Raw genomic sequence first — 24,697 nt, forward strand, 5'->3', positions numbered from 1 at the left:
CTGAATTTGTTGCTTGCTTGTTAAATGGTTGTCACCTAAATTCTGTCAAGGCCATCAGTGCGGTTGTGCAGCCATGTGAAGCGTTGTCTGTACCTGAGTCCTGACCTGTCCTGGATTTGAACTGTTAGTGCTTTGGAGATGAAAGTAACATGCTTGGAGACTGGCACTTGGAGGACTCCTCCGCATTCCTTAGTATTTCTTTGATGCCATTTTAGGCTCAATAATTAGCATTAAGTAAGATATTTAAATAGACATTCCCTGGTGCATTGCCACTTTCCTGGTTTATTTCTCTGAAGTTAAAGAGTGATTGTAATACAGTGTTGCATTTCTTCACCGTGTAGGCACAACTTTGTGTGCTTGGATAAACATTAAAAAAAAAAATCTTTTTGGGTTGAGATGAAAAATTTCCCCTGTAACTAGGAGATCTGTTCCTTCCTCCCCCTCCTTTTTAGTTTGTACCTGGTGGTAGAAGGATTTCAACATTCCTCAGATAGTCAAGTAGGAGGCTTCTGCCGGACAGAGTAGCTCTCTGTTCTAGAGCGGTGAGGACACCATTGTGAGGCATCGGACAACACAAGTTTCTGTGATTTGGCATTCTTCTTGGCTACTTTTTGCCAAAGCTTCCCAGGCCTGACAGACAGCATGGATTATGTGCTCTCATGAAAAAGAGAACAGATTCTTGGCTGCTTGTCCTGATTCCACTTTTGTTAGATAATGTGGTCATACCACTTGAGTTCTTTGTGCTCCGTGGTTATGGATGTTAAGATGGAGAATTCATATCTCTCGCATGGGGATTTAGGAAGAGTTTAGTAAAAAGGTGCTTGAGTGTGGTTTATATGCCAGCACTTGAACAGGTTTGGGGTGAGTTTTTAAGGAACTGCAGAGACTGGAAACAACTGAAATTCATTCTGAAGAAAATAGGAAGCTGATGAGTGGGCAGATGGGAATCCCTAGTTAGAGCCTCAGTAGAGCAGGGGCTTAAAAAATATATTTTGGAAGAATTTGATAGTTGAAAAGAAGCGCCAGAGTAGTCATCATGATGAAAACGAGTCACTGTAGGATTTCTTTACATGGTTTAGTTATAGTTTGATTTTCAGTGTTATATGGGGAATTGAAATGTAAACTTTCAGGATTTAGGGCTTCGAAAGATCATCACGTTGCCCTGGGAGGAACCACGATAGGAGAGATGTGAAACTGTTCTGACTTTTCTGTGTGTATGTTGTACTAACGCTTCAGTGGTCTGGCATTGTGGAGGAATGGGTGTACAGGTATGCGTAGTCAAGACTCACAAAATATTACAATTGTGCTTCACTGTTTCACTTGAACAAAGTGTTTTTGGTCAAATATCTTTCCAAAATGCGTTGCATGTATCCTTGGCTTCAAGAACAGAGTACGTTATCTTGTTTGGCCCTTGGTGGTCAGGCTGTGCTCTGACTCGGTGCTGTCAGAGGCCCCAGGGCCAGCTGACTGTGCTGTCAGCTCTTACTCCAAAGGACTCTTCGTTTTTATATTTTTAGAATTGTTTTGGTCACTTTTTATTGCTTTTCCTTCTTTCTTTGCTTCTCTTTGACACTCTCTCTTTTCCTTTTTCGATGAGTAGCCATTGTTTCTTCCTTTAGGGTGGGAGTTCTTGACCTGTTCTGTCAACTGTGTGCAAACTTTTATGGGCATATGCTATGTGTGTTTTTTCTGAGGAGAGAGTTCATAGCTTTTGTTGGCATCCCAAAGGGATCAACAACTGAAAAAAAAAAAGGTTAAGAAGGGCTCTGTAGCAGTATTTTTTAAACTGCGATTTCGGCCCATTAATGGGTGACGAAAACCATTTCGTGAGTTAGGACCTGCCGTTTTAAAGAATTTTGTAGTGAATGTAATTTAACAGAGAATATCAGTGTGTCGCATCTGATAAGGGTATTTATGGTGTTGTGAAATTTTTGCTTCATATATGTGTGTGTGCATGTATGTAAACAGACACTCAAATACACGTACTAGGTCATGATGAAAATTTTATCTCTTACAATGAGCCAGATATTTGAAATACACTGCTATAGAACAGCTCCAATTTACAGATGTTGCTTCTGTTTCTCTGTAGTGTGTTGAGATACCATATGCCAAGTTTATTAGAAACATGGCTAAGTGAAAGTAAGTAAAGCTAGAAGGATTTTCTTTTCTTTTCTAAATGTTTACGGAATTAATTACATAAGAATATTTAAAGGGGAAAGTAAGATAGGAGATAGGCCAACAGCAACACTAGCATGGTTTCTGCAATTCAGAGTAAAACGTGGTCCTGTGAGTCCTGAAGGCGAAGGCCACAGCAGTGGTTTTCAACTCTGGTTACACATTACTTCATCTGGGGAGACTTTAAAAGATAGAGAGACATGGCCCCTCCCCAGACCACTAAAACAGAATCTCTGAGGATGGGACCCTGGAAGAACTTTCTTACAGAATAAAGTGTATGGTCTTTGGGTTCTATATGTCTGGGTTCTGAATTGTGGTCTGGAGTGTGGAGGTCACTGGATGGCATCCTCCAGAAAAGACTTCAGTTTCCAGTGTAATCACAATAGGAATATTCAAGTATTACTTGGTTATTCAGAAGGCATCTGTTCTGGAATGCTAGAGATATCTAAAATATGAAGGCAGAGATTGTTTTGGCTTAGGAATGTTTGTACATTCTTGATTTATTGTCTGCCCTTGAGAAGTGAAAGATAAACTTACTAATTGAATGTGCCTTTTATAGCAAGGTGGAGCTTTTCCTTTCCCCCTTCCCTTTTTCTTTTCTTCTTTCTTGTTTGCTTCTCTTCCCTCCCCCTTCTCTTCCCTCCCTTCCTCTTCCCCTCCTCAGTGTCAGAGGCTGGTCCCACAGGACAGTGCCATGGAGGGAGCTTTCCACCGTCATGGTGGTGGTGTGCACACGCCTGAGGACTTGGGGGTGCTGGGGGAGTGTGGAGGTGGTGAGCTAGAAGTGGCTGGGGTGGTTATGAGGTTGGTTACACTGAGTAAATAAGCACATTGATTGAGCAAGTACATACATACATGCATGAGTACATACATTGAGGGTAATGAGCCAGACTTGTCTCTGTTACAGAAGACAGATAGAACCTAAGTGGTGGATAGTCTTGGCCACTATGTGGAAGGAGTCTTTTTCAGTGTGATCAACCCAAGAGAAGAACATCCTCTGGATTCCAGTAGGAGTTTCTCTGTGAGTCCTTTGGGACATAAGGACCAGGTTGAAGTGTGAACACAGCCACAGAAGAGGCCTAGTAGGAATGGGTTAAACTGCCAGAGGGCTTTTATGGGCTCTCTTGGTACTGGCACCATCCAAGCATGTTGGTGCTGGATGCAGTACATACTTACCTCTTATTTCCAGGGCAAGAAGTGGGTCCTTGTTGCTGTTCCCTTTTGTAAAGGTGTACCATACTTTTCTTTTTTTCTCCTTGGCATATTCAGAATAAAAAGGGCGCATAATGTGCAGCCCTTTTATGCACACACTTGACTTTAAAAAGCTCTGTGTCTTATCTCTGATGTCTTAATTCCAGAGGTTACTTAATGAGTTAGTTTACCGTTGTTTTCACAGCATGATGCAAGAAGAAAATACCAACTTTAAATAATATACAGCTGCTTGTTAAAAAAATAAGTGTATCATTTGTAAGTCCAAATGTTAATTGATGTAAAAACGAACTTTTTGGTCACTATTGTTCCGACTCCCAAAAAGGAGGTTTAATTGGGTTCTGCAGTTACCTGAATGTAGAATGAGTAGCTGCTTAAAACTAGAGGAGAATTGCAAACTCCACCCAGCCAGTCAGCTGCTGTCAGAAATGTCTTTTGTGTCTCAGAGAAAGGAGGGTTGTGACTGAACAATTTGAGTCATTCTGTTGGCACATACGGGAATATTTAAATCTTTGACTAATGCACATAGAACCTTCAAGAAAGAAACCCATAAACAGCAAGGGCAGGTATCATGGTAGAGGACATACCTACTGGAAGTTCAAGGTTAGAGGATACATATCTGAAACATACACATAAACTGGAGTGGAGAGAGAGCAGTTTCTTCTACTGTTTGCTTATTTAGATTGATAAGACTTGTTCAGCTATGTTGGTGTATCAGTAATTGTTGCTGTGTAACAAACCAGCCCCCTTTCCCCCCCCCCCCCCAAATTAATGGCTTAAAACAACAACCATTTATTTGCATACAGTTCTCTAGGACAGCAATTTAGACTGAGTTCAGCTTGGTGTGTTTTCTGCTGGTCTCACCTGGGATCATGCATGTGGCTTTAGGCATCTGGTGGCCTAACTGGGGCTGGATGGTTTAGAATGGCATCACTCATGTGTCTGACAGTTGTCAGACTTGTAGTTCAGGGTGCCTTGGCTTTCTGCATGACCTCTCCAACAGGCTAGCTCAGGCTCGTTCACATCCTGGCTTCTAGCCAGAGTTATAAAAAGGGGGACACATCCTAATACACAAATCCTTTTCAGACCTTTGCTTGTGTCTCATCTTGTAATGTCCCTTTGGTCAAATCAAGTCACAAGGACAAATCCAGATCGAAGGGGCGGAGAAATAAACTCTGTCTCTTGATACAGAAAGAATGGCAAAGTCACATTTCCAAGTGATGTGCATACAGGGGTGGAAGGAATTATTCCAGCCATCTTTGCAAACGGTCTACCACAGTAGGACAAGGAGCTTGAGGTGAAAGGACGTACTTCAAGGATTTGTTCAGTGACAACATGTGGCATACAGGTTTAATAAAATATTAGGCACTGTATGCAATGTACTTGGTATTACATTTCAGCTGAAGAGTAATTCTATGAGAGTCAGTGGTTGGTACCATCCACTCTCTTAGTGGTGAACAGGCCCTGTGCGAGTCAGTTGTTCGTTCAGTTTGTAAATATTTATGGGACATCATTAATGGGCCAGCCCTCTTCTAGGTGATAGAGAAACAGCTGGGGAAAAAAGTGCGTGTAATTCGGTATGTATAAAAGTCACAAGTAACAAAGAGAAACTTAAAACTTGGTAGTGTGGCTTTTGATTTTGGATTTGAGGCAGCAGAGTTTGTTCTCTCTGCAAGAAGAGGCGGATTTTTATCAAGAGTTTAACACTGTGAAGTTCGGTTTTAAAGAGCAACTTGATCGTTGGTTTCTCTGCTGACAGCGAATATATGTTTTAATTATTGTATTCAAGAAATTATCCAGAAAGGGAGATTCATGTACTTTTCTACTAAAGAAGACTGATCTTTTAATCAACAGATACTAAAGGAGTAACCAGTCATTATATTTTTATATCTACCAATGCACTGCTTCTAGTATATTAGTTAGAAGCTATTCAGACAACTCTTTGGTCTCCAGCATCTTTCATCTACTTGCCTAGGTGGGTCGGAGTGTGAAGAAATCTTGAAAAAGTCTTGTTGCAGTGGGATAAGTTAGGAGACTTGGAGTCATCTCTTGTCAGGCCCCATTAATTGGGTCCTGGTGATAGAATCTCAGAAATAAATACAAAAATTGCATGGGAGCTGTGTTTCTTTCACAACAGCAGTCTTGTCTACTCTTGATAAGATTATGTTCTTATAGGATGAAAGTCTGTATAAAAATGACCTGTTCAGATTTCCAGGTTGGGAGAGAAGTCTTTCATAATTAAAATAATTGTGACCCATATAAAAAAAAAAGCAGTAGAACGTTTCTACTATCCCATTTTATATTCTGGTTAATTTTCTGGAAAGATCTGACAATCTCTTTGAATCCAAAGATGGTGATATTGGACAACTTGTTGCTTTAAAAATGCCGCCTTTTGTTGCCTGACAATGGAAAGGTTGGGAAGTTGGAGGAGATTTTTTTTCTTCTTTCTTTCTTTCATCTTTTTCTTTAAAAAAATTTTATCGCTTATTATTTTGTTAGCATCTTCCCCCTGCATCTTTATAATGTCAAAACTGAAAGGAAAAATGGAGCTGCTAAGATGAGTTACGGTTAAGTGACTTTTGCTTGTGTCATTGTGCTAGTTTTTGTGCAAAATGAACGAAGCCAACGCTACTCTTGCAGTCAGGAGTTTAAGATCGAAATAGAAAGGAAGATAAGTAGTGTTCTGGTTTGTAGTGTGAGACAGTTAGTGTCTGCTAAAATATAGCATTGATCCCTCCAAAAGTAATTTAAATTCTACATTAAATTTAAATTCGACATTAAATGGTCTCTTCTTCAGAAAGTACATTTAAATTCTCATATTACAGTGCATTAGATATAATGTGAAATTACGTTGTTTGAATCCTGGGGGATAACTGTGGCTCTGATACCAAATTGTACGTGGTCTGAGCCCATTGTAGAGACTGACAGGCTTGTGCAAGGGCAGCGCCAAAGTCCAGGCCCTACGTGATGGGAGTGGGTGTGGATAGGGAGGAGGGAAAGCCCTGGGTTAGTGTCGACTGAAACAGGAGGGTAGAGATGAGAGAAGGAAGCCCAGTTCTAACTGGCATCAGGGGAAGCTCCGCCCTTGCTCGCAATTAGCTGTGGTTGGTGATGAAATTTTTGGCAAGTCTGACAGGGCTTTGGAGAACTCTTATCCAGGATCATAAATTAATTGAGAGATTTATTTTGAAAGGTATTTTCAATGTATAAATCTATGCTTTCCATTTATCAGCTAAATCAGTCAACATTATCGACCATCATTTCAGAGATGTAAAGTGTTTGTGAAAGTATCAAATGAATGGTTAGCAGTAGAACTAGTGTTTTTAGAGGGCTGAAACCATGGGACACTAAGATTTAAGATGTTAGAGTCCACCATGTGCTAATGGATATACTGAATGCTTTCTTTTGCAGACATACATTGGAAGTGTGGTTATATCCGTTAACCCATACCGCTCACTGCCCATTTATTCACCTGAGAAAGTGGAAGATTACAGGAATAGGAATTTTTATGAGCTGAGCCCTCACATGTAAGTACCGTATTAAAGCATTAAGTTTCTCTTTCGCTCCAAAGATGTGTAGTTGACAGATGTGTCCAGCTGTTCCATTTGAGTCTCAGGAAAGTATTGTAGTTGTTTTTTTTAATTAGATGAGGGAATGTAGAAGTTAATTGTTATGCCTTATTTTAAATGTAAAAAAAGGCAAGTACTTCATTTGGCGTCAGGCTCTTTAAATTCTGAAATATTTGGGTTTAATATGTAAAATATTTTCTGTTAAAAAATTCTGTGTTAGTAGCAGCTGCTGCTAATTATTTTTGCAAATAAAACAAGAATGTGCAATGCTTATTATTATAAAGAGCCCAAGCAGCGTTTCCGTATTCTTGGTGGGTCAAGAAAAATCCCAAGTGTGGGGTTGTGTAAAAGTTTTTAAGCAAGAGGAGTAAATAATACCTTCAGTTTCTCATCTTTGCAGACATTGTTCACCAGATGTATGCATTCGGCCAATGATTTCACCTTCTCTAAGTTAGTCACTTGTTTAATTTTTCTGAAGGAGGTCACTTGTTAGTGTAAATAATTCCTGTAAATAATAATCTACAATAATAACCCAGTGCTGGGGTTGGGAAACCCTGAATTAAAGTGAAAGAACCTGCTGACTTTTAGTTCTTTCCTAGCAGAAAAGAATCTCTGTATGATTGAAGATGGGGTCTATGAATTTTGATAGAAAATAAAATCTAATAATTAAAGAACATATATACCACTGTCCAGATGTTTGTTTTGCTTTCTCTTCATAATGCGAGATACAGTGACATCTTTGGGCCATTTGGAACTCAAGATTTAAATAATTTGTGAAAATGGTTATTAAAAACTAGGCACTATATATTTTATCAATCAAGCAGATTCTGATTACTTGGTTTTCTTCTAAAAGTAGATTTTTGCAAGAGATCTTGTTTCATTTTGCCTTAACAAAAATAAAATCTGAAATTTGTTTTATAAAGTTATCCCTATAGTTCAGTCTCTGCAATGAAATACTTTTTTTGGTGCCTGAATTTTTTTTTTTTTTTTGAGGAAGATTCGCCCTGAGCTAACATCTGCTGCCAATCCTTCTCCTTTTTGCTTGAGGAAGATTGTCCTTGAGCTAACATCTATGCCCATCTTCCTCTGTTTTCTGTATGTGGGATGCCTCCACAGCATGGCTGATGAGTGGAGTAGGTCCAGGCCGGGTATCCAAACCGGTGAAGCCAGCCGCTGAAGCAGGGCACCTGGAACTTTCACCACTGGGCTTGATGCCTGAATATTTATTTTAAATTCCAGGCCTTGAAGCTGTGCTTCTCAGAGGAAGGTGCTGAGGTCAACTGTGTCAGAATCCCCCAAGAGCTTAGGGAAAATCTAGTTTCCTAGGCTTCACCTCAAACACGCCAGGAGTCTACATTTTTTTACCAGCTTTCCAGATGATTCTTAGGTGCGTGCAAGTTTGAGAACATGTCTTAGGTGTATATGTACAAATGTTTTCCTTTCCTTAACTGCTTACCACAAATTGTGATCTTTTACAATGATAATATTAACAAAAATAATAATAATAGCTTGTACTTACTGAGTACTTACTATCTGAAGGCTCTGCTCTAAATACTTTATGTGTGTTATAACTCACTTCATTCTCAAAATAACCCTTCGAGGTAGGTACTGTTACAGATGGAGAAGTTGTCACAGAGGGACAAGGAATTTATCCACAGCCACACACTTGGGTGGGGAGCCAGGGTGTGAAAACAGTTGTCTGCTGCCCCCTCAGCTAGAAATCATTCTCCCGTTTTCACATTAGGGCATCTTACTGTGCGCTTCCATCCCCCTGCCCTCAGCTTGCCTGTGTTCCCGCACCCCAAACCTTCCAAGGTAAGCCTGGCTGTGCCTCAGTTTACCTCCAGAGACTGCATCCCATTCTTCCCATTTGCAGCTTAAGTCTCCACTCTGAGGATGTTTAGGTATCTGATGGATGTCTGTTCTAGAACGTAGAAGTTCATGCTCTGGAATGTCCATTTTTATCCTCGCCTCTGAAGGATTCCTGTAAAAAGCTGCATGGCACTGCTACCCTAGTTCACCCTATTACCCCCGAGGAAAACAACCACAACCAGCAATAAAGTAAAATAAAATAAATTCCCAGTCTGCTTAGGATGAAGACAAAAAGTTTTCACTGTGGTCTATAAAACACTGTGTGTGGGGTGCAAGGTACACTTTTATGCAATGAATCTGAATTTGCTGGATTCGTATCACAGCCTCCTCCCCATCTCGCTTTGTTCTTTGAGTCCTTACCACACTCCTTCCCACTACGTCACCTTTGCACATTCTGTGCCTTCTGCCTGGAATGCTTTTCCATCCCTTTTCCTCATGCAACTCCTGTTCTTCCTTTGGATCTTAGATTGCATTAGACCTCAGGGAGGAACCATCCCTCACCACGTCCCTGCCAAAGGCAGGTCTCTTACTCTTGTCACTCTTACAGTTTAACATTTCTTTGTGGCGTTATTTGCTTCAGGTCAGCTTCACCTACTGTGCCAGCTTTTGCCCCCTGTAATATTCTTAGCACCAGAGAGTAAGTGTTCAAAGTAACAGTCACGCCCTGCATAACAACATTCCAGTCAACGGCATACGCAACAGTGGTCCCACGATGTTAGTGCCGTGTGGTCTAGGTGTGTGGTAGGGGATACCATCTAGTTTGTGTAAATACGCTCTATGATGTTCACACGACGACGAAATTGCCTAATGATGCATTTCTCAGACTGTATCCCTGTTGTTAAGTGACACATGACTGGATATTGAACAGAACTTGGGTTCGAGTCCCAGCTCTTCCGTTTACAATGTATGTATTACTATGTAATCTGGAGCAAATTACTTGAAAGAGCTATAGTTCAGAACTTAAATTATTTGCTCTGTTCAGTGGGAAAATAATTATTGACTTATAGGGTTGTTTTTGTGTGTGTGTGTGTGTGTAAGATTGGCCCTAAGCTAATATGTATTGCCAACTTTCCTCTTTTTTTGCTTGAGGAAGATTGTTGCTCAGCTCAGATCTGTGCCAGTCTTCCTCTATTTTATGTGGGCTGCCGCCACAGCATGGCTTGATGAGTGGTCCTAGGTCTGCGCCTGGGATCCAAACTGACGAACCCCGGGTCACCAAAGCAGAGCGTGCAAACTTTAACCGCTACACCACTGGGCTGGCTCCTAACTTGTGGGATTTTTGTGAGGGCTAAATATCTAGTCCATGTTTAGATGATATAACTGTCTAGTTTACGTAAAGTGCTTAGCATGGACTCTGACAGCCCTGGAGTAAAGGAGAGCTGCTGCTATTAACAGTGATAATGATGCTAATTATTGTAATATGAGATACGCGGACACATTTCCAACATCCTAACAGGCTCTGTCTCACCACTTTCTCCTCCATGGTGGGGACGTTTTCCTCTTCCTTTAATGCATTTTCCTGCATTATTCTTTGTGAATGTCTGTCCTTGACGGTATCTGAAACACGATCAATGCCAGCTAGGTTCCCTGCTAAAACCCAGCCTAAGAGTCGCAAATAGGATTTTTGCGATGTAATGGGATAAGATGACTTTAGGCCTGTGATGCATTCTAACCATAACTATTTCAAGAATCTGGTTCCAATTTGAATAAAAAAGAACTTAAGCAGCTGCTCAGACCCTACACTTTGAAAATTTTGCCAATTAATTTACCCCAGATTACATTTGGAATTTAATTTGACCTGTTGTTCACTGTTAGTCTTCAAAAACATCTAGGGGCCGGCCAGGTGGCGCAGCAGTTAAGTGCGCACGTTCCGCTTCTCGGCGGCCCAGGGTTCACTGGGATCTTGGGTGCGGACATGGCACCGCTTGGCACGCCATGCTGTGGTAGGCGTCCCATGTATAAAAGTAGAGGAAGATGGGCACAGATGTTAGCTCAGGGCCAGGCTTCCTCAGCAAAAAGAGAAGGACTGGCAGTAGTTAGCTCAGGGCTAATCTTCCTCAAAAAAACCCAAAAAACATCTAGATAGTTCCCCTACAGCTCATGTGTTTTTGAAGGTGTCCAGAAATGATTTTTCTTTAAATTTGTGACAATTGAAAAATGTTTACATTCCATGTATGTACGTTGACTTTCAGATAGTGGAAATGTATAAATGAGTAAAATGAAAATAAACAGTAGTTTCTTTCCTATATTCCTTTTCAAAAATAGTTTTATGTTGTCCTACCTCTTCTCCTACCCTCTTCTTCTCTGAGCTCCTATCTGTATATTTGGGGCCACACCTTGAGTGTGATGTCAGTGGGTGGCATGCCCAGAGAAATGAGGGCACCGTGGGGCGGCATACATGGCACTGTTTGCCTTTCTAATTGTGCAAAGAGTGTCTTTCCAGTGGGATTTTTAAATTCTTTGAACATAAGGAATTTTTTATATGTCCCAGCGAGGACTTAGTACATTTCAGACAACTCGGTAACTGCACTCATGGAGAGCAGCCTCAGATCGCCAAACCTCCCAGATGCGAAAGAATGATAGGGGAGAGACGAGGGAAATAATTGAACCATTTAATCTGTCTTCATTCAGTTGGAAGAGCACTGTGACAGTACGCTTGCCAGTTAGTCACCAAATCCACTGGCCTTCTGCTGGGTGATTGCCTTTTGACCTTGTGGCTCTAGATAAAGTTTATCACCGTCACATGGATCTTCCTAAAATTGGATCATCTACTTCCCTTCCCAGAAACCATTATGGGCTCCCTGTGGCTATTTGAGTGAACTCTGAGTTCCTTGGCTTGGTGTTCAGGCTCTCCACAGTCCAGCCTTAGCTCTCCTCTCCAGCCCCAGATACCACTCAGCTCCTTCGTGGAACTTCCTTTTGAGTCACAGCCTTTCATGTCTTTTCCTTTCTACCTCTCCCACCCCATACCCTATCGCTCATGTTAAAATCCTGCCAGTCTCCTAGGGTCTGTCTGAAAGGCTTGATCAGCTCTAGCCTAACCCACAGGTGACTTTCCCTGCCTCTCAGTTATTAGCATCACTCATGTGCTCCACCTTTCTGACTGTGGTTAATTCTGTTTCGGTGTCATCCTCTTTAATGAGATAGACGCTTCTGTAGATCAGGAAATTTATCCTGCACATCTGTGTCGCCCTCTCTGTGCTTTTGTCTTAAGAGCTCAGTAACTGTAGAACAAAGGAGATTTTAAGTAGTTTTGCATTACATTTTACTTGTATTTATCTCATCTGTGATAACTCAATAAAATCAAATTGTTCTTGATATAAAATTTATTCCCACCAGGAATAAGTTTGAATAAACTGCAGTTTATTCAAAATGTCATGCAGTATGAGATTTTTTTCTCATTTTTATAAAAAAGTAAGCTAAAATACTGTTTTTATAGTGCTCCTCACCAGTGAGTGTTAAGGTTCAATTTGTTCGTGATGTGTGGAGCACGTACCATCTAGTTACGTGACGTGCCTAGCAAGGGGAACTTGCCACGAGAAGGAGGAGCGGATTGTGGCCCCTGCCAACAACTCATCCTTGTGGTCACAGCCCAGGAAGGAGCTGGAATGTGTCCTTAGATTAGGATATGATGTGGTGGCCATGTGACAGTAGGCATTTACAAGTACTATTTGAAGCAAGCAATCTTTCCATTTTAGTAAATGAATGATCCTGCAATAAATTTTATAAACTGAGAGAAGTGGCTTAAGGCTTTGAAAAATTTCTGGCTACTCTCACCTAAAAATAGGAAAGTAATCAATGGGAGGGTTTGGATGGTGCTGATGTCAGCTGTCCAGATGTGAGCCCTCTGTCTCTAGGGAACCTCTGACTCCTCATTTTGTGCCAAACTGATTTTGCAGGACCACATGCTGTTGCCCGTAGAATGACGTAGCTAGAATGCTTGTGTATTTTGAGTCCTTGTTATTCCTGTTATCATTTTATTCCACTCAGGTTGAACCAGATTAATGTTACAAAGAACATTTCTGACTGTATCTCAAAATGTACAAGTGCTGTGGTTGAGTGTCCAGACCTTAGCATTCAGATCCAGGGCAGAAGACCCAGGCCTTGTCCCTCTTATGTTATCAGTATTTTTCTCTACAGCAGAGTTGAAATTCTGTGAATAAAATTTTCTTTATTTTGAGAACTCAGGACAGCTCGATCTTGAATTCTCTTAGAGGTTGCTTGTATAACTGAGTGTGAAAGTGCTTGAGAAAGGGCGGGGGTAGAGAAAGAGAGAGTATGTATGTGTGTCTTGATGTGATGTCATGTCGCTGAGGCTTTTGTATTATTTCTCTCATTTCACTTTTGGAATAGTTGAGCCTCTCATTGATCCAGTACCTCCCAAAAACCACTTGCAGAATAGGGTTTTATGCTTTCCCATCTAGCATTCTTTCTACTCGCTGCTTTAGAAAAGTTAGTCATTTACTGAGCAAATATTCACTGAGAACCTACTGTGTGCCAGGCTCTCCTTTAGGCACGGATACAGCAGCGAACAAAGCGGATAAAATTCCTGTCTCCGTGAGGGAGACAATCCTCAGACTTAAGTTTACCGAAACAAGATTGTCCAAATCATCAGGAGGAAAGAGGATAGAGACAGGGAGGGAAGGTTCTGTGGAAGACAGTGTGCCTTTCAGTGGTGTTCTCTGAAAGCACCCGGGGCCATGTTCTCTCAGGCAGTGTCAGGCAGTGGCCGGTAGGTTGGAGTCTGGAAGGCTTTGCTTCTGCTTCGGTCTCTAATCTACATGAGCTCTTGTGCAGGAGGGAATCCCAGTTACACCCCAGTCTAGACACTTAGATTACCATTTTGTATGGAGTGACGCCATCTTGAGAATAGTTAAAACTGCCCTTTTTCCTTTCTGCATGACTGTCATGGGTCAAAAGAAGCAGAAGACAGTCCCCGTGTTTGCTTTCAGCCTGGGCAGACACTTACTTGATTCTGGATGATCATGGATTACAACACTTCTTGGTTTAGAGGCACGTTTCCTGTGAGCAGTGCAGTGGCGATGTGGTGGAGGACAGTTGTTAAATCGCCTGCTTGCTGAGGCTGGGTCCGTGCTGAGGAACATTTCTGGGCCGAGCACAGACTCAGCTTTTGTGAAGCTCCATCAACTGAACTTACCGCCTTTGACTCTCCAACTTTTATTCTCAGTCTGTTGCTTTCTTGGGGCTATTTTCAAAACAGTTTCTTTTAGAATATGTGCCTGGACAGAAAGAGACCTCAGCTAATTGCTCTTGCAGATTGTGAACCCTTTTAAATTAAAGTTGGAAGATTGGTTCTATGCCACCATAATGTTTTTATCATGAAAATCATTGTGATATAAGAACACATTTATTAATGAAAAGTGTATCTGTATGTCTGAGAAGTCTCAGAATCCTAATTTCTAGATCCCTAATTAGAATTTATATCACTTCTCACAAAATGCACATCTCAGACTTGAAAGGAAGTGTGTGTTGAAAATGCTGTTGTAAAGCGAAGCACACATTCATACCAGCATACATGATTATTTCCATGATAGATAATCTTAAAGGGCAGCGTTTGATTCTCAGCAAAATTGGTTGCTTCCTGCCAGAATGTTACATGTCTTTGACAGGCCTTGAGAAATTCTACAACGTTCTGGAAGAGATCCATTTCATCCAAAGGAGTGGCACTGAGGCCTCAGCCCTGAGAAGGATTAGTCTGACACTTCATCCCTGACAGAGAGAACTACAGTTGGAACCATGTGGGGAGCCTGTCTAGAGAGGCTGTGTTCAGGGTGGGTGGGGAGGGGCACCGCTTTCTTGCTGAAATAAGACTCATTGCCATGGTCTGTTGCCAAGACATACTGGCAGTTGGGCTGGGTAGGTAGGGCAGAGGGAGTGACGTGGGAATTTGTCTAGACAGGGGCCAGCAAATCCTGCGCCTCATCCAGTCTGGGGAAATCAGCAAAGGCAACGATGATAGAAACAGAGGTCAGAGAAGTGCATAGGGGGCCCACGCCTAGGAGCCTGGGGAACCAAAAGTGGGGACTGAGGCTGTCATGGGGCCAAAATCCGTGCAAAGGGGAGCAGGCCCTGGAGTCCCAGCCCCAGGAAGGGGGCTTGTTGCTGTCCCCACTGTCCAGGGTGTGTTCTTCCTGCCCCACCCTGTCTCAGGGGTCCCACGTCCCCAAGTGGAAGTGATTGTTCATTGATTTGATCAGCATCATTAAGCACCCAAAATACTTGTGAAGAGCTAGGGATACAAAGATGAATTTGTCCTCAAGGTGTGGGAGACAGGCCAATAAATAAATAACCACAGAAGAGAGAGAAATGCCATGAAAAAGGCAGGAGATGTAGAGTGACCACATATTCTGGTCCACATGTCCCTGGATGGCCCTGGTCATTCCTGGTTTGTCAACATAATTATTCATAGTGCCCCCTTGTACTCACAGAAGTGTCTGAGTGTGGGTTCCCTGGGGAAAAGGTGCTGTTGGTGTGCCATGGAGGTGCTTCAGCCCTGCCTGAGGGGCTAGGAGATGGGACAGTGGGAGTCTTGAAGGATGACTTTGCTGCATAGATAAGGGAATAGGATTCTAAATCCAGCAAATAATTTCCCCATCAGAGGGAATGGTGTTGATGTGGTCATTTAGCATTTGTTAAATATTTGAGTGCCCGTCATGTGTCAGGTACTAGCACATGTACTGGGCAAAAATCTCAGCCCTGTTGGGCATACGTTCTAGCAAAGGGAGACCATCAACAGGAGAAGTGAGTAAAATAAATGATGATGTAAACGGTGACAAGTGCTTCGGAGAAACACGGTGGGGAAGGGGAGAAGGACTGTGTGGGAGCGGGGACATGCTGTTCTGTTTTAATAGGGTGGCCAGGGATGCCTTACTGAGGTGGTGGTATCTCAGTAATGTCCTGAAGGGGTAAGGGGGTGAGCAGTGTGCAGTGCTGGGGAAGAGTGTCCTAGGCTGAGGGAACAGTAAGTGCCAAGGACTGAAGGGGAGACATTGAGATACAACCACATGGCATGTCAGTGATCCAAATTCATGAGGTTCCCAAAGGTTGGAATGTAGGATGCAAGCTGGGCAGGGGGAAATAAGGTAGAAGAGGAGGAGCACACGTGGGTCATGTAGGGCTTGTATGCTAAGGGCTTGTACTTTTAAGCAGGTAGAAGGGGAGATAAGATCAGTCTGGAGATTTGAACTGTTCTGGGGCACAGAGGAAGAGGAACTCAAGGGCAGTGTAGTTTAGGGATCTGGTAGGCTTTTGCAATAATCTAGGCTAGAAGGGAGAAGGACAGAAGTCTCATCTGTAAATGAGGGGACGTTTCAAAGGCAAATCCATAGAACCTAGTGGAAGTGATTAGAAGTAGTGAAGAGTGAGTAGGAGGGAGGAGGCTCAGAGACCAGTCATGACTCCTGGCTGGGGTGGGGATCACGATGCCTGACAATTCCCCAAAAGTTAAAATAGCCTGGAGACAGCCTTGTAAACTGCAGTAGATACTTAGAAGAACATGGACTTGGGATAGGGGGCCTTCCTCCCTGGCACTTCCATGTTGGCTAATTTTCAATGTGGGGAGAGAGTGGCTTGTGTGAACTTAGGGAGGAGAATGTGTATACAGTAGTTCCCCCTTATCCGTGATTTTGCTTTCCATGGTTTCACTTACCCGCAGTCATCTGTGGTCTGAAAATATTAAATGGAAAATTCTAGAAATAAACAGTTCATACGTTTTAAATTGTGTGCCGTTCTGAGTAGTGTGATAAGATATTGCGCTGTCCTGCTCCATCCTGTCCTGGACAGTACGTCACAATGCCTGCGTCATTCCCCTCACTTTATCTCATCACTTAGGCAGTGTATCATCTCACATCACCGCAAGAAGTAGGGTGAAGACAGTACAAAAAGGTATTATGAGAGAGAGAGAGAGACCACGTTTACATAACTATTATTATAGTGCTATAGTTGTTCTATTTTATTATTATTGTTGTTTGTCTTTTACTGTGTCTAATAAATTAAACTTTATTGTTGGTATGTGCGTATAGGCAAAAACATAGTTCGGTACTCTCCCTGTTTTCAGGCATCTGCTGCGAGTCTTGGAACGTATCCCCCATGGATAGAGAGGGACTCCTGGGTAGGCTTACCTTCCCACTATTGGATCCCTTCTACTCATGATCAATCACTCAGCATTTACTGTTTTATAAAGGTGTTTCTGAAAGATTTGAAGTAAAATTTGAATTCTTTGTTAATATATGAAATCACCATGTAGCTGTTTTATTTTTAAGGTAATTGTTTGCTCATGTTCCAGTGTCTGTGCCTCTTAACTTGTTGGCTCTACGTTGCTTTGATCTGAACTTCCTCTTCCGGTGATTAAGGTGTAAGAGAGTGCAGTTTTTATAGTCTTGTTTTCTTATTCCTTAAACCTGATCGTTTCAAATTTCAACATGGAGACGTTCACGCCTCTTCTCAATTCCCATGGTCCCTTATCTCTTGTTTGCTTTATCCCTCCCGTGGCCTAAGAGCCAATGTTGTGTGTTTTCTGACACTGAATGTGTGGTTTTCTCTAACACTAACCATTCTCCGACACCAGCTGGGTGTCTAACAGTTCAATTCAGTTCTGACACTAACTACCCAGAGTTATTGCAGATCCCATAGGTCAAAGGCTCAGTCCCACAAGACAGCCCCCACTTCAGATCCCTGCCGCCAGTGGAGTGCCCAGGCTGCTCACACTTGTACCCAGATGACTACAGATTTAAGAGTTTCCACAACCCCTCTCAGGTTTGGTAATTTGCCAGAACAACTCATAGAACTCAGGAAAACACTTGACTTACATTCACTGGTTTATTATAAAGGATACAACTCAGGAAGAGCCAGTTGGAAGAGAGGCATAGGGCAAAGTAAGGGGGAAAGGGGTACAGAGTGTCCCTGCCCTCACCCGGCATGCCAGCTTCCCAGTTTATCAGTGCCTTCACCAACCCAGAAGCTCCCTGAACCTCCCTGTTCAAAAGTTTTTATAACCCAACCTGCAGCCCCTCTCCTCTTCCTGCAGGTGGGGAGGTGGCACTGAAATTTCCCACCCTCTAATCATGCATTGGGTCTTTCTGGTGACCAGCCCCCCCATCCCAAAGCTATCTGGGGGTCCCACCGTGAGTCACTTCAGCATAACCGGTGTGGGCCAAAGAGGCTTGTTATGAATAACAAAAGACATTCCTATTACTCAGGAAATTCCAAGGGTTTTAGGACCTCTGTGCCAGGAACCAGAGACAAAGACCAGATATATTCTTAATATACCACATATGTGGACATATGCATGTATTGTTCTTCAGTGTCAGCTTCCTGAAGCCAAGTCAATGTTGGAGTTTCTGTATGGTATCCTAGAAACCTGAATTAGCCGGCCTCCTTTTTCCGGGAAATGTCTTGAGGATAGTTTACCAATTCAATTCAATAAACATTGAGTATCAAAAAGATTCAACTGTCCAGCTCCCCTCTCAGGCAGCCCCTCCCTCCGTATGTGTCCTGGATCCCATCCAGCCCCTCTTGTGTCCTTAAGGACATCGCTCTGTGATTATCTCCCTTCTCCACTGTGTTACCAACTTTTCCTTCTCTCTCATCCATTCTCAACAACATATATGCTTAATATTTCTCTTGATTCCACACCATTCATCTCCCTTTATTACAAAAACTCTGAAAAAGTTGCATGTACTTGTTGTCTTCAGTTTATCTCCTTTTCTTTATTAAAGTCACTCTAATTGGACTTTTATCTCTCTACTCCACACTCCACTAAATCTATTCTTTTCAAGATCATCTGTGATCTCCATGTTGTCAAATCCAATAGTCAGTTGTTTTTTTTTTGAGGAAGATTAGCCCTAAGCAAACATCTGCCACCAGTCCTTCTCTTTTTTTGCCGAGGAAGGCTGGCCCTGAGCTAACATCCGTGCCCATCTTCCTCTACTTTTTTATATGTGGGACGTCTGCCACAGCATGGCTCAATGAGCAATGCATAGGTCTGCACCTGGCGTCCAAACCTGCAAACCCCAGGCTGCCGAAGTGCAATGTGTGAACTTAACTGCTGTGCCACTGGGCCGGCCCCCCAATAGTCAAATTTGAATCCTTCTCTTCCTTTAATTATTAGTAACATTTGACATTGTGACCCATTCCTTCCTGAAACCCTTTTTTTAATTTGACTTTCTGGCCTCCACACTTTCCTGTTTTCCCCAGCCTGCTGGCTGCTCCATCTTTGGCCTACACTGGATGCACCTCTTCCTCTCTCTGTTGGATATTGGTGCGTCTGAGGGCTCTGCCCTGGGGCTTTTTCTTTTCTCCTGTGTAGGCTGTGCTTAGATGAGCCTTGTGTGCTTTAAATACCCTCTATGTGCTGATGCCCCCAGATTTAGCTCTCCAGCTGGACCTCTCCCCTGAGCTCTAGGCGATGCAGCTCTTTTCCACTCTTCATTATCTCCTTGGGTGTCCAAGAGGCATCTTGAACTTTATAGTAAGCTTCTAACTAGACTTCGGATTGCTCCACTCCCTCTCCTCTTTCTCATCTCACTCAGTGACATCACCATCCGTTGGCTGCTCAAGACACAAATCTCTTCTTCTCTTTTTCTCCCACCCTACATTCAATCGACCTTTGGGTCTTGTTGGCTCTGCCTTCATATATCCCAGTCTTGCCACCTCCACTGCTGCTGTGCATGTCCAACCATCCTCCTTTGCTTAGATTATCGTGGTAGCCTCTGACTGCTCTTCCTGTTTCAACTCTACTATTGTCTCCTGCTCCCATACCTCACTGCCCAACCATCTTTTCTCAAGTAATGTTATGGGTGCTGGCTAAAGTGACCTTTCTTAAAAATGACCATCGGATTGTTTTTCTTCGCTCCTCGAAGACCTATTGTGGCTCATGTGTGGCCTGCGGGTCTCTACTTGATGAGGGTGCTAGCCACATGGCTGCATTTGTTGCTTCTCACCCCCTTGCTCCAGCCACACTGGCCTCCTCGCTACTCCTCTCACGTGCCAAACACTCTGTATCACTCTTGCCCTGTCCAGGGGTGACTTGTTCTCTCATTTCAGTTAGGAAACGCCTTAATTGTCAGTGATTACACTACCTACAAGAGCAGTCCGCACCCCATGGCTCACTGTATCCCCTTAGACTAATTTGCTTTTCTTCATTTATCATTATCTAACATTTCACTAGGTGTTCTTTTATGTCTTTAGTGTTTGTCTCCTGTATTTGAACGTTACCTCCCTGTGAGAGCAAGATCTTTGTTTACTTCACATGTCCATGTGTCCATAGCAGTTAGAACAGTGCCTGGCACCGAGCAGCCACTCCATAAATATTTGTTGAGTGAGTGAATGAATGAATGAATTTGGGAGGCCTACTGTTTGTTAGAAACTATGTGTAAAAGATACACATAGTGTTTGTCTTCAAGACGCTTCAGGTTGGTTGGGAGGAGAGGGGCATCGCTACATAAACAGGTCATTTTACTCTAATAGTGTGCTTGCGATGACAAGGAATAAGGTGGAAGCAACAAAAATTGGCGGGTTCAGAGATTCTATAGATGGCACCTATGTTGATCATTCTAGAAATAGGTGATCGCTGTAGTGTAATAATTAGCTGTATGGAAGATAAAGCAAAAAACCAGTTTTGGCTGTGGCGCAGCAAACCAGGATCATGGGAAGGGAAATGGTGTTTGAGGTGAGATGATAGCTACATGTACAACCTTTTTGTAAAAAATAAAATAGTCAAATACCAGTCTACTTGACTCATTGGGAGGATTGAAGGATTATGAAGGTTACTGTAAAGTAATAAAAGGAGAGTTTGGGATGAGGACATTATTTAAAATTACAAGCTTATGTGTCTAGAAAAATTGCCATCTTGCATTTTCAGTTACCAACTGGAAAAAATTTTCAGACTTGTTAAATACGCCTAAATGTGTATGTGTATAAATGCAGTGTTTTAATGAGTGAGTGGTAAATGACTGAATGTTGAAATGACTTATAAGTGTAAACAGATGTTAATTCATTATGTTTTATGTCAGAACCTCTAGTTGCTATTGGTGATGGATCATAATGTTATTCAGAAGGAGGAACATTTGATACACAGCATACTGAATTTCAGCCATTATTGGCTGCTCCAAAGGATGCACTCTCCTTTGAATATGACGCCCTCCCCTTGGGATATTAGTGTTGGCTGTCTGGATGCATGGGTGGTCAGCTCGAGGTCTGAAAAGACTATCCTCAGTTGCGTTGGGAACATCCTAAGCCTTATAGATGGTTTAGCCTAATTTCACAAAAATTTAGCAATAGAGGAATAAGTTAGAAGATATACGTTTTCTACTAATGTTTTTCCTTCAGTCCACCTCAACAGCACCTGGGGGAGGGAGATTTGTCAAGTGTGCACCATGGACCTTTATCTTTGGGAAACACCTGCAGGCCTACTCTTAGGTTGGCTACGTGAGGCCATAGATTGCCGCTGGAGCAGTCCGTTTCCACTTTTATCTTCTGTATTTTCATGAGGCACGGGTTGCTAAGGGTTCTTGAATGTTTCTTTAGGAATTGGTAGCTTTTAAGCCGTTGCTTTGATTGCAACAGCCTCACACTCATACACCCTTCCTCACATTCCATCCTACAGTGATGCTGCTGCTTTTGTCTCTATTTGTAATGGTCTTGGCCAATAGGCTTATACAATTTGCTTATGTGAATAGCATTATGGATAAAAACAACAATTTTAAAATGGTGGAATTCCATTCAAAGTCAGAGAAATGTATTAAAGAAAAATGTTACTGAAGTAGAAAGGTATTGAGACATAAATTATAAAATCAACACATGTCGCTGTTTAAGATTACGTGATGTGGGTGAGTCATTGCTATCTGGTTACTCATTACCTGGGATGTGGGTATAAGGAAGGAGGAAGTGTGGAAATGTGTATGGGTGTTTGTTGGGCATCGCTCCTAAAACAAATAGACAGTGGTGTATAATGCTTTGAATATTTGCTTCCTTTTCAAAATGTAACATAATTTTCATTATAACAGTATAATATCTATGATTGTGAATGCCATACTTTGTCTTGCAGGCATAGATAAGGTAGCATAAATGAATCTTAAAACTTGAAAATTTTTGTCGTTTTCTGTATTTAGGGACTTGAACTTTTCTTTGATGTTTACATATCTCTGGCGTTGATCTTGAATAGAAATTATACAATTAAAATCAGTCCTAAGTGAAAATTTTGGCTGTGTAAATAGAGAGGTTGAGTTTGAATAAACTTGTAGCTACTGATTGGTTAGTTCCATGCCCTCCTTCACTTGGCCTCTTCTTGCCTGTTTCACTGTTTCTTTCATTTCTCCTTCTTGCTAGGTACACTGGCCTCATATACGCTCACTCTACTCTTCTCCATGTGTTCAAATCCTACTCATCTTTTTTTTTGGGGGGGGGGGGGGGAAGAAAATTTGCCCTAAGTTAACATCCATTGCCAATCTTCCTCTTTTTTTAGCTTAAGGAAGATTTTCCCTGAGCTAAGATTTGTGCCAATCTTTCTCTACTTTGTATATGGGATAGTGCCAAAGTATGGTCGAGTGGAATAGGTCTGTGCCCTGGATCTGAACCCACAAACCCAGGCAGCCACAGCAGAGCACATGGAACTTTAACTACTTGGCCATGGGGCTGGCCTCCAAATCCTCCTCATCTTATTTATTTATTTATTTTTTGAGGAAGATTAGCCCTGAGTTAACTGCTGCCAATCCTCCTCTTTTTGCTGAGGAAGACTGGCCCTGAGCTAACATCTGTGCCCATCTTCCTCTACTTTCTATGTGGGACGCCTACCACAGCATGGCTTGACAAGCACTGCCATGTCCGCACCTGGCATCCGAACCGGCGAACCCCTCTTCATCTTTAAAGATGCATCCAGGGTACTGCATTTTGAAGCCTCTTCCCCAAAGGCTACTTGGTGGCCCTAACATGTATTTTCTGTAGCATTCGTTTTGTCACAATTATATGGCAGTTTGTTTAGTATCTTATATATTTCGTTAATTGCATTAGTTGCTTCCTATTTAAGTATTGGACTTATACAAGACTGAGTATCTTCTGAGCAGGGACTGTGCATTATATTGGCTTTGTTGCTTCAGGATCAGTGGTCTTAGGGGCTGGCCCTGTGGCCAAGTGGTTAAGTCTGTGCGCTCCGCTGCAGGCAGCCCAGTGTTTCGTTGGTTCGAATCCTGGGCACGGACATGGCACTCAAACCACGCTGAGGCAGCATCCCACATGCTACAACTAGAAGGACCCACGACGAAGAATATACAACTATGTACTGGGGGGCTTTGGGGAGAAAAAGGAAAAAATAAAATCTTTAAAAAAAAAAAAAAGATCAGTGGTCTTAAAACCCAACTGTTTGCTTATCCATAGTTGACTTCAAGTCAGGCCATCCTGATGTATTGTGTACATTATAAAACATACACAAGAAGAGGAACTTTTAAAGAAATGGTGAATAAAGTCCTAAATAGAAGTTCTAATATTTTATGTCCATACTCCAGTGGCTCGTCTTGGGCATGCCCTGGGAAGCCCACACCTCACTCTGGAGGCCTAGTACATGTTAGGGCCTCAGGAAATATTTATTTTTAGCCTTCAGCTATTCTGTGCTGGTTGCTAACAAATTTTCCACCTGTCCTAAATGAAACTCAAGGTTATGGTCTAAGTATGTTTGAGATCTAGTAGGGAATATAGGGGATGTATGGTATTAGTCAGAATAAGATAGGTTACGCTTGGGCAGCAAGCTGTCATGCCTCAAGATAGAATACAATAAAGGTTTGTTCTCACTGATGGCCAGTCTCATGGGGGTCAGATGGCTTTCCTCAGAGGCTTTTCTCCAAGAAGGTGACTCATATCCAAGCTGCTTCTATCTTGTAGTTGTAACAACGGGAACACGTGGCTTTTAAGATTGCTGTGGAAAGAGAAGTGCGCAGTCACATGGGCCCAACCTAACTGCAGAGGAAGCTGGGAAATATAGTCTTCCCATGCGCTCAGGAAGGGAAAAATGGAATGGGACTTAGTCGGTCTGTCGCACGGCCTTCTGTTTGCTAGGATCATCTGTTCATTTCAGTAGGTTTGTTACTGTTTGATAATTGAACTCATGGGCACCATGTAAAGTAACCTCCGCATGAATTTAAACGTGAGTTCAGTAGTATAATTTAGAAAGAAAATAAGTCCTCTTAAAGTACTTAGAAATGTTTTTTCCTTGTAATGACTGTAATCACAGTGCATTTCTGCATTTCCATTTTAATCTTATTTGATGCCCTTTAAACTACAGAAGTGAAACTGTTGACTCATTTTTCACGATTCTGTTATTATTTCTTTCACGCTGCTGTTCAGTGCAGAGACACGTGCCTTATTGGTTTATTATGAACAAAGGCCTTTAGTAGTGTCATATTTCGTTGCTGTTGCTTATAGAAGAAGTTAATATGTGAATGTTTGAAGATGTGTCTAAATGATTTGATAGTTTATGGCAATAGATCTGTCTTTAGTCCAATTCCCATGTTATTGATTTTCTTGAAATAAATGTTTATTGAGAATTTTAGAAAAGTAGATGCTGCGCTCATCTATATTAATTCACATATTCATCTATTGGGAATTGTGGCAAAAAGATTCCAACCAGCTCTGAAACTTAAGCCAGTGCAATGTTAATTTTTTTTGGATTCAACTGTTCCAAGATGGGTGGTGAATAAATAAAAATCAATTTCCCTTACAATAGGGAGTTTAAGGACAACTTTATTTAAATTCAATGTAAAAAGAAAGTTACAGTTCATACATGTCTATGCATTTATTTTAAAAAGCTAATTATCTTCTTATGTGTATATATCTTATTTTTCCCATAACACAGGGTCCTCTTG

General features: G+C 42.0%; 1 protein-coding gene across 20 annotated transcripts in view; it reads left to right on the forward strand.

The window, feature by feature from the left end:
* Positions 1 to 24,697, forward strand: part of MYO1B (myosin IB) — a 181,137-nt gene that overhangs the window by 45,526 nt on the left and 110,914 nt on the right. For all 20 annotated transcript variants that reach the window (XM_070242066.1, XM_070242067.1, XM_023622243.2 and 17 more), the window contains one exon: positions 6,796 to 6,911. In XM_070242066.1, the coding sequence (XP_070098167.1) occupies positions 6,796 to 6,911 (116 nt within the window). The remainder of the gene's footprint in view (positions 1 to 6,795; positions 6,912 to 24,697) is intronic.

This window comes from Equus caballus, chromosome 18 (genome assembly GCF_041296265.1).
Source record: "Equus caballus isolate H_3958 breed thoroughbred chromosome 18, TB-T2T, whole genome shotgun sequence".
In the NCBI taxonomy this organism is placed as follows: Eukaryota; Metazoa; Chordata; class Mammalia; order Perissodactyla; family Equidae; genus Equus; species Equus caballus.